Raw genomic sequence first — 10749 nt, 5'->3', positions numbered from 1 at the left:
GTGGGGGTGGGGGGAGGTGGGGGGGCAGTGATGAGGATCCCCTAAGAGCTAAATAAGAGTTCTTAATCTGGGATCCATGGCTCCCTAGGAATGATAGGCAAAATGCTGTGTAAATATTTGAATTTTTCTGAGGAAATAATTAATAGCTTGCATCAAATTCTCCACAGGGTGACCCTAAAAAGTTTAAGAACGTCCCTAGACGGGGAGGCATCCTCGTAAAGAACTTGTACGGGGAGAGGTCGCTGGGGCCCAGCAGTGGCAGTGTCCCCCTGTGTGCTTTGCCTAGGCGAGGGAAGCACGCGTCACTATACACTGGCAGTGGACGGGGCCCCACACAGCCGCCAGTGCCATTCTGCGTCCTGCCCTCCTCAGCTGGGAATATCAAAGCTTAGCTTCCCGGGAGGGTCGTGCTTCTACTGGGTCCCTCAGGAAAGCAGAAGGGGCTGAGCACAGGGGTGCAGGGAGCCCTCCCTGGGCGTGTGGTGTAGAGTACAGCCTCTTCAGTGCTTGTAAGGTGATATATTAAGAATGCAAACAACGGTCAGTTTGCTCACTATGCAGGTGAAGGACCGGGGTCACGTGTGCCCCTCGTGACAACAGGCAGAGCCCCCCATGACCCTGGCCTTCCTCATGAGTGTAGCAAGTGCTACCAGGGTGCTCTCCCCGGGGCATACACCCACCTGTGTGTAGGAAAACTCTTTCGCAATTCAGAAATAATTAAATCTTCCACAAGGTGATCCGTTTCTGTCACGAGATCTGCAGCTGATGTTTTTGTTGAGACACGTTTTTCCTCAGTAAGGGCTTTTCGGATGATCTGAAATACAAGTACAGGAGGTGGGTTAAGTTTGCAAGCATCCCTCTTTCCCACCCAGACAGACGAATTCTGCACTTCTCTGAGGCTCACTCTGACCCTGGCGTGTGGTGGGGACAGGGCAGTGGGTGTGGGCCTGTGAACCACTTACTTTTGCCGTCACTGGCAGACCTCAGGGCTTAACGTTACACCCAGGACTTTGGGTTTCCAGTGAGCCTTAATTACCCAGCCATTATTCTTTTTACAAGACAGACTCACTGTTTGAAGTTAGTTTGTCTACCTGTACAATATTTGTCTTTGGTGGAAAACGAAAACATAGTGGTTTTAAAAAGAGCATAAAACTTCATCTATAGGAACTGCTCAAACACTTTGCCTCACATAATCCCATGAATTAAAATTTATGAGATTCTCTTTTCTCTAATTCACTTTACGAATCACATAAAATGGGATATGCTCATGAATCCAGATTGCAAATGTTCCTATTGAGAAACCTGGGAGAGCTGAACTGTATTTCAGGAACCATGCCGGCTCTCACTGCTGCCCTGGGCCAGTGCAGTCAACCATCACCAAGGGACACGCTAAGGTGCCGAGGGGGTGCTGGGCCTGCAGGGCTGAGCTCAGACGAGGCTCTGCAGCTGTGCAGGCTCCCAGCACATCTGGTCTAACCCACCATGACTAAATAGAGGGGCAAAGACCAGGACGGCACCAGGGTCCCAGTACTTCCCCACCAGCCGGCTGAGATTCCAAGAACCCCCAGGAAACCCAGACAGGAAGGCGTGGCAAGGGGCTAACCAGCCACTGGACACTCCAGGAAGGACCAGTTCTGGTCTGTGAAATCAAAAGCCACCTCCACTTCCAGCCAGGCTTTTCTTCTCCATTTCTGTCTCTGGTAACCACTGGATGTCTCCCTTACCACAATGACAAAGTCAGGACACCTAAAAACGACCTCAGATCTTTCCTCCAAAACCTGCTACCACCTAAAAATTCTGTATTTCTCTCGAGAGTACTATCAACTGCCCAGCTACCCTGCTGACATCCTCTGCCACCGTGACACATTGTGCAAGCTTCTCATAAGTACTTACTGAGTGCCTTCTCGCGTCAGGCCCTGTGCATACTGGTGTTGCTCAAAAGGAGGCGCTCAAATGGAATTCCACAGAATGAGCTGGAGCCCCAGCATCAGGCCTCCGAGCAATGAGAGACAAGGAACCCGGGTCCGGAGGGTCTTAATGAAGCAGGCCATTCCACCCAGCACCACTTACTAGCGAGACTCGGACCAGCTTCCATTACTGGTTTCTGGGAAGGAAGCCAAAGCAGCTCTGTGATGGCAGCACCTGCAGACCTTACCTGACTTCTCCTCATCTCCATCGCCCTCCCTCCACTACTGTCACGCCCCAGCCAGACACAACCATTCACTGGGAGTCTCCTTCGGATAGAACTGTCATCATCAGCCTCTCCTAGGCCCCGTTCTCCTCCTTTGTGACTTGGTTCACATGTCACCTCCTATACAAGGCGCTTCCAATGTCCATGGGCACAGCAGGGCATTCGCCCCCTACTGTGACCATGGCGCTTGTGCAAACCACACGACTGGCTCCCACAGCTCTTATTGCCTCCTAAGTCTCGTCACTCCACTCCACTCCAGGACCACTGTCGCCTCTGTCTCCGCCTCCCACAGGTGCCTGTGCAGCCCAGGCAGGGCCTCTGCGAGCATCTGATGAGTGAACGGAGGAGGACTGCTGGACTGCGGCACACTGAGCTCGCGGTCCGCTAAAATCTACATGACTTCAATCACTGCTCCTGCGGAGCCATGTCTGAGCTCCCCAGTGTTGACGGCAGCCCCAGTGTGGTGAGGGGCCACGCCAGGAATGCCTGCTGCGATCTGGGCATGTGTGCCACAGGAGCAGGGCTCTGGCCACAGACCGCACAGCAGGGAAGACACGCATCGCCTTCTCTGTATAAATCAGCTGTTCATCTCTGTCTTCACATTTACTCCTGCAGTTGCTCTGATGGTTTTCTCTGTGGGCAAGAGTCACAAGGAGAGCCATGGGGCTTGCTGTGCCCGTGCCCTGTACCAGCAGGGCAGGCTTCCCTGCTGCACGTGCCCCACTAGAAAACCCTCAGGCTAGTCTCTCCCACCCTGCTGCTGTCTGGCTCAGGTGCGAGGCCCCTCGTGCCCAGCCTGGGGAGAACTCTCTGCCACCCTGGGCCACCCCACACCAAGGCTCAACTCTCTGGTGTTCTTCACTCACACCTCTGTGTCTTTGGAGATGTTGTCCTTTCTGCCAGCAATGACATCTCCAGCTACTGCCTGCCCTTCTGCCCACTTGGCCTCCAGCCCAGCACGTCTGTGTGGCCCTCCATCCACCAGCCTGGCTTAGGCCCTTCTCCTGGGTCAGTCGCTGCACAGCCCATGGCATTTGGTCACTGCCAAGCCACTGCCCTGCACCTTCCACTGGTCTGTGCACTTCTTGAGGGCAGGAACTCTGCCTTCCAGCCTAGTAGCTCCAGGCCCCACCCCCGCACCTCCCCAGGCAAGGTGACCAGTGACAGCAACATGCCCCGCCATGGGGCTTTAGTGAGGGGATCTGATAGACTTCGTCCACAGGGCGCCACACACATCAGCTTTCTTCCAGTCACCAGGGAGTTACCCACAATCGGCCAACCTAAAACAACTCAGACACCCTGCAGTTCTTCATGAAGAAAATGCATGTGAAAAATTCCCATCTGGAACGTAATTCTTGTTTTCACCAATTTCATAACATCAGTAGGGAGGACAGAGAACAAAGCATACTTTAGAGCCAGACACATCTGACGTCAAACTCCACTTGGGTTCTACGAGCCTCAGTCTCCTCACCTGTAGTAACAGTGGCACCTATGACACTGGGTCGTTTTAGGAAGTATACAAGGAATTGTATGTAGAGGTCTTGGTACACAAACTGATTTATATGCACACACAGACCTTTAGCACTCTAAATAGTTTTTTGTGAGAACATGTATCTGACAAAACTTGATGACTTTTGACAAAAACCAAAAACCTCCATACACACAGTGTGCAAATCTCAAACAGAATACTAAATTACTAGGTTAAGAAAACTTTAATTCAGGGCTGGCCCGGTGGCACACTGCCGGCCCGGTGGCGCACTGCTACAGTGCGCAGCTTGGGAGCATGGCGGCGCTCCCGCCGAGGGTTCGGATCCCACTGGCCCGGTGGCACACTGCTACAGTGCGCAGCTTGGGAGCGCGACGGTGCTCCCGCCGAGGGTTCGGATCCCACATACAGACCGGTTCCCGCTCACTGGCTGAGCGAGGGGCGGGCGCAGCACCAAGGGTTGCTATCCCATTGCTGGTCCCGGTCCGGTACGGGCGCGACACTGAGGGTTGCGATCTGTTGCCGGACACGGAAAAAGACAAAAAAAAAAAGTGGGTGTTAACAAGAACTGGGGCCTGAGCCTGCCCTCAGTGGTGCCCTCGCACCTGCATCACCAAGAGCTGGGTGCTGTGCTCACTCCTACTGAGGGCAGGTTCTGACCAGGCACTGCTCTGAGCAGTTGGCAGGTCCCCACTCAGTTAACCCTCACCACAACTCTGAGGATAATAGCTGTTGTCAGGCAGAAACTGAGGTGCAAAGGTAGTTCAAAGGTCGCTCAAGGTCACACAGCTATATAGTGCAGGAAAGGAAATTTCAGCGCAGGAGATTGGGTACTGTGGTCCAGATCCTCAATCGCTAAATGGAGATGATCCCCCCCAGCCACAGGTATCAGACCGACCCAGGATTTCCATATCCCTCTCTCTGGTTCATTCACAGTTCTCTCTAAAACAACAAATCCATCCAACTGCCCAAGCCAGAAACCGGAGTTCTTTATTCCTAGGTCTCCCTCAACTTACAATTCACCGAGTCCACCCCAACTCACAATCAATCACCAAATATCACATCTGGACTGGGCCCACCTGCAAGTCTGCTCTCAGTGCCAGGGCCTCCTCGTGTCACCTGGGCTTCTCTGCCTGTGCCTGGCCCTCCTCCCTTTGGCAGCGAGCCTCAGCCAGGTGCATTCCACACAGGTCTTGGTGTTGCAGCTACAGCACCATTCCTAGTTTCAGGTCCTCTCTTGGCGTTGACCTCTTCTCTTCCCCTCAACCCTCCCTCTTCTCATAACCTATCACCTAGATTATCTAGCTGACTCTGGCTTTTCTTTTTAAAGATGCACTCAGCTGAGACTTCCTCCAGGAAGCTGTCCTCTCCCAGGCCCTAGGATGACCTCCTTCACAGTCTCTTGCATGCAGTGATCATGATTTTCTGTGCTCCCATCTCCTGTGCCAGAACATGAGCTCCTGGGCCAGGGGGCCAGGCTGCAGATGGGCCTCTGCAATCCTGCAATGTTCTCTGTAGGCTGGGGGGAGCTGGGACAGTGGACACAGGATCCTGAGACTGGTTTAGCCTCATGCACGCAATGCCTCTCCTCTGCCCCCACAGGAGAAAGAAGATGCAAACCAGGCCAGCCCTAGGTTCAGGCCCAGCATGAGGCCAGAACAGAGGGGGAAGTCTGGACTCATTAGCTCCCCTTTCCCTCTCCAAGCCTTGGTTCCCAGCGCCTCTCGCTTGCTCCCCCAACCAGTTCTCCACCACTAGGGCTCAGGGGTTGGGTGTGGCAACTCTTCCATCCCCTGGCTAAGTGATATCAGCCTACCACCTCCCTAACCCCAAAGGCAGGGATTCCACTAGTCTGCACTTCATTTGGGTTAGCAAGTGAACATCTCAGTCTCTGTGGGGGCTGAGGTCTCCACCAGCCTTTCCTTAGGTGTGGCACAGGAGGGACTTCCTCAACTCCCTATCGTGCTGGGCTGAAGGGCTAAGAAGAGGGCTGCAGGTGCACACGTCTCTGGGAAAAAGGTGCTCCTTCCCACTTTTCTCAAACAGCTTTTGTTAGGAAAATGGGCACAGGAAATACATCGCTGTTATCACAGTGTTATATAAGGAAAATAACAGTTGACATCTCAGGCAGGGTCAGGAGCAGAGGGCCCTAGACACTTGGAGATCATGCACCTCTCACCCACCCAAAGGGGCAGCTGTTATTTGCACCTGCCAGAAATTCTCTTTGTTGATGTTTTAAATGTTGGCAAAAGTTTTTGAATTCTTCCTGCAGGCCCTGCCACCCCCCATGTAGCTAAGCAGAAACTGGAGGCATGGGGCCAGGTGAGCAGAGGACTGAAGAAGGGCCTGGGGGAAGTCTGTCTTCCTCCAGCAGTAGGTGTGTTCTGCCCAGGCAGGACAGTAGGGGAACTTTTTTTGGAGAAATGAACTACTCAAGAAAAGATCTCCTCATACTGGCATCCGAGAATTACCGAAAGAGAAAAGCAGGAGCTGGACTCGGATCACGCTGTGGTGCTAAGCCCCTCAGCAGTCAAGCCTGCTCTCCTACTGTCCTGAGCGTGGCCCTAACACTAATCTCCACACCTATGACTTCCACACTGCATTCAAACTCAACGCCTTCATTTAGAAATCCACTGGCAATTCACGATTAACATGCCCCAAATGGAACGCTTGACTTCCACCTCCAAACCTGTTCCTCCTGCAGTTTCACCACCTGGGAAATGGCAAATTCATTCAACCAGTTTTTCAGGCTTGAACCCTTGAAGTCGTTCTTGGCTCCTGTCTTTCTCTCACACCCTACATCCAACGCAGTGGCAAACTCTGTCACCTGTGCCTTCCAAACCTGTTCCTCCTGCAGTTTCACCACCTGGGAAATGGCAAATTCATTCAACCAGTTTTTCAGGCTTGAACCCTTGAAGTCGTTCTTAGCTCCTGTCTTTCTCTCACACCCTACATCCAACGCAGTGGCAAACTCTGTCACCTGTGCCTTCAGAATAAATCTCATTCACCACCTTCCTCCGTACATCCCAGTCAAATCCACCCTCCTCTCTTGCTTGGTTTCCTATCAGATATTCGATTCTGGGCCCTCTACAGTGTGGCAGGGCCCCACACAGGGCTCTGCACAAAATCTCATGTCATACTGGGAGAAGAGGCTAAAGTCCTTTCCAAAGTTGTTCAATAAATACTTGTTGGGTGAATGCATAAATTTCTAATCAGTGTTTTAGTACCACCACTTAAAAAATGAGCAGAAGGTCGGCCCCATGGCTCACTCAGGAGAATGCGGGGCTGGTAGCCTGAGGCCGCAGGTTCAGATCCCATACAGGGATGGCCAGTGTGCTCACTGGCTGAGCATGGTGCAGAACACACCGTGCCGAGGGTTGCTATCCCCTTACTGGTCAGGAAAAAAAAAAAGAGCAGAGACTATCAAAGAATCCAATAAACACATGTAAAGACATTTATGTTTTTAGTCATCTGGTACATGCAAATTAAGACCACAATAAAATAACACCTAAAAGCCATCAGAATGGCTAACGTAGAAAAGAAAGACTATACCAAGTGCTGAGGAAGCTGTGGAGCAAGAGGAACCCTTGTACACTGCAGGTCGCTTTTAAATTGGTACATCTATGGGCCGGCCCGGTGGCGCACTCTGTAGAGTGCGGCGCTTGGGAGCGCGGCGGCGCCAAGGGTTCAGATCCCATATAGAGACCGGTCCGCTCACTGGTTGAGCGCGGTGCGGGCACGACACTGAGGGCTGCGATCCCGTTGCCGGTTGAGGTAGGGGAAGGCACTGAGGGTTGCGATCCCGTTACCGGTCACGAAAAAAGACAAAAAAAAAAAAAAAATTAAATTAAATAAAATAAATTGGTACATCTGCTTTAGAGAACTATGTAGTTGGTCACACAAAAAAAATTAAATTAAATAAAATAAATTGGTACATCTGCTTTAGAGAACTATGTAGTTGGTAGAATTTATATTCCCAAAGACACAAAAATTCCAGTGCTATTACTAATATATGCCCAACAGAAATGCATGCATATGTAACCAAAAGACACTTGCAAGAATGTTCATAGCAACATTATTCATGTTAACTCCAAACTGGGCATTATCCAAAGTTTCCTCAAGAATTGGATGAATAAATAGTTAATACTCACATAATAAAATACTATACAGCAGTGTTTCTCAAAGTACATCTCCAGACCAGCAACATCAATATCAGGATATGTTAGAAATGCTAATTCTCAGCCCAACTCCAGCCTAGTGAATCAGAAACCCTGGGGGTGGCACCCAGCTTACTTTTGCAAGCCCTCCACTGCTTCTGATGCATGCAAAAGCTTGGGGACCACTGCTCTGCAGCAAGGAACCCCAGGAATTTAACCACACCGAGAAGATAATTAAAATTCTTCTGGGGAGTTGGATAGTTGGATAGTTTTCACAGAAAACTAAGCAAATGAAAACACAAAACTTTTTTTCAACTTGAAGGAAAATATAAATTGCATAAGAAAGAAAAGAATGTTTTACAGCTGTACTGCCTGTCTCCACCACGACCAATGGAACCAAACAGGAACAGCAGCTACATAGCGTACCACGTAACTAACATATAACGTCTAAAGCCGATGACTAAAGAAAGAGTGGCAGAAGCATACTACATAGGAAATAAGTGTGATTCCCAGAACACTGAAACCAGAGACCCCTGCAGACAGGACGAGGGTGCGAGCAAGGAACAGGGCATGGCTGTCCCTCACGATGGTCCTTTCACTACTGCTTCACTTACCAAATTCCCCGTGTGAATAACCAGTAAAAACGAAGATCACAAATCAAAACAGTGTGCTGGCAAAGCAAGACAGACAAGTGGATGCCGTGGGGGTCACAGCCTACCGTGTGCTTTCTGCTCTGGACAGCCAGAGGTGGGCAGGAGAGTAGCTGCATTTGGAGAACCCGCTGTGTGAAGGGCACACCACCCAGACCAGAGAGAAGCAAGCTGTGAAGACCACAATGTGGCAGGCCAGGGAGAGGCTCGGGAAAGATGGGCAAGGTCACTTAGGAAGGGGACCCCTCTGGGTGAAGTGAAGGAAGGGGCACGGGTGCTTGTCCCTGAAGAGGGGTATGGTCTCCAGCAAACATAGGCCAGAAGAAAGGCAAGAAAAGGCAGCGGGCATTCTGAAAGTGCCAAGCAGAGTTGCTGGACCTGGATGCACAAAGGGCTGGCCCATCAGAGGGTGTCAGGACAGGAGGCCTCACTTCTCCAGGCTGGGCCTTGGGCAAAGTAATCTGCAGTGGTGTGTAAGGCCAATTAGAGAAGGGAGAAGTCTGTAGTACTGAGGGCAGAGGACCGGGTTTTTGTTTTTCTGCTTTGGCCTGAGATTTTGCTACAAGTAAACAGAGGTGAGTTACTGTGACATTAATGAAGCTTGAGTGTCAGGCCCCAGCAAAGTGTTCGCAAGGTCGTAGGCTAACACTTCTTGGTGTTAGAAGTGTTAAACGTGCAGAAGTCAGCTATTCTGACTGTAGATCTAACCTTGACTCTTTCCCTGATGATCTTCCCTCCACCAAACTTTGTGCCAGGTGGCCCTGGAGTGGATACGAGCAGTTTTGGCTAAATGGAAGCTGAGTAGAGATGCACTCTGGGTTTGATGGGTGTATCTGTGTGGTTTGCAGTTCCATCTGTCTGTAAGTTGCTGTTAGCCACCCTGTATAAGAATGGCTTCTAGAAATGCTCCTACTCTCTGCTCTTGCCACGCCGACTGACCTGACATGCTGATATGACACACAAGACCAGAGGAGGAGCCTCTGAGCCTGTGCACAGCAGCCAAAAAGAAACAAGCCTTCAACCGCATGGAACCAAAAGCCAGTCTGTGGAAAACTTTTCCATGTCTTATGGCTAATACATAAAAGAAAACGGATAGAAGGTTCTCAATTTTATGGCAATCCTAAAAATGTATAGGGCATTACCAATAACAAATTTGAAGCCTAAATAAGCTTTCCCAAACTATCAGTAACAAACTTCAATCAGCCATGCTACAGAAAAGGCTAAATTTATCTTTCATTTCTCTTGATAGAAAACACCACAAAGTCATTGTCATCTGAAGATGCAAAGAGCATAAAGCAAAAAAAAGGGGGGGGTGTTTAGAAAAAAGTATTACAGAAGATGGAGAAGCAGTGAATTATCATTTTTATGTATTTTGTGATATCTGCATATTAAAATTTACAGTTGTGATCATTCTTATTCTAAATAAATAACTGCTGTATGTAATTTTGAATTTGTCATTTTGTATTTTCTTAAAAAAGGCCCCATAAATTGTCTAAACTTCAGGCCCAACAAAACCTGGATCTACCCCTGCAGAGAAATTAAAAAAACACAGGTGTCTAAGATACTTTTTTGTTCACATAAAAGATAATAAACACCCATTTCAATCAATATTGTTACCTGCACTTGGTAATGGGGCTGTAGTCACACCTTCCCCAAGAGCCCAACAGCCCAGGAGGAGGCTCCTGCAGTGCTGTGGGTGGGTGGGACTGGAGGCCAGGGATGGCTCCCAGACACACTAAAGGAATGGGAGGGGGAGAGGCCCAGAGGAAGGCAGATGAGGAAATGGGGAGGTGGGCCTGCCTTCACCAGAGCCAGTGTCTGAGGGATCAGGGGCAGCAGACATCTGTCCCTTGGGAGGTCCCTCCCTTCACTCTCCCCACCTTTCAGCATGTAGAACCCAGATTCAGTCTGAGGAACAGCTCAGTGCAGCAAGCAATAAAACAGCAGAACGCTGGGTACTGGTGACAGGGTGGGCACTCGGGGCTAGGGTGACTGTGCCAAACATGCCTTTAGTTTCAAGAGGACTTGAAAACGGATCACCACTCACTACCTTTTCATCCCTTCAGCCTATGTGGCTGAAGGCAATGTTTTCTGCAGTTAGCACCCCATTACTGTAAGAACCTTATTAAGACAATCTGCCCCTCTTTCCACAGGTAGTGATGACCTCCGGTGGCTTCTCTGTCCCAGCCACAGACCATTCTGGCCATTCTCTCACCCACCGCCCACTGCCCGGCAGACAGGAAGCATCAGCATAATGCTCAAGAG

The 10749-nt window shown here is 50.3% G+C and overlaps 1 protein-coding gene across 1 annotated transcript in view; it reads right to left on the bottom strand.

Moving 5' to 3' along the window:
- IMPA2 (inositol(myo)-1(or 4)-monophosphatase 2) overlaps positions 1-6543 on the bottom strand; it is a gene marked incomplete at its 5' end in the record, with an annotated part of 30160 nt that extends 23617 nt beyond the window's left edge. The window contains 2 exons of the mRNA XM_008582137.1: positions 681-814; positions 6367-6543. Of these exons, the coding sequence (XP_008580359.1) occupies positions 681-814; positions 6367-6543 (311 nt within the window). The remainder of the gene's footprint in view (positions 1-680; positions 815-6366) is intronic.
- Between the last annotated feature and the right edge of the window lie 4206 nt (positions 6544-10749).

The sequence above is a fragment of the Galeopterus variegatus genome, unplaced genomic scaffold, assembly GCF_000696425.1.
Source record: "Galeopterus variegatus unplaced genomic scaffold, G_variegatus-3.0.2 Scaffold2524, whole genome shotgun sequence".
NCBI lineage: Eukaryota > Metazoa > Chordata > Mammalia > Dermoptera > Cynocephalidae > Galeopterus > Galeopterus variegatus.
The sequence above is the reverse complement of the archived record's forward strand: the minus strand, read 5'-3'. Positions and strand labels throughout refer to the sequence as shown.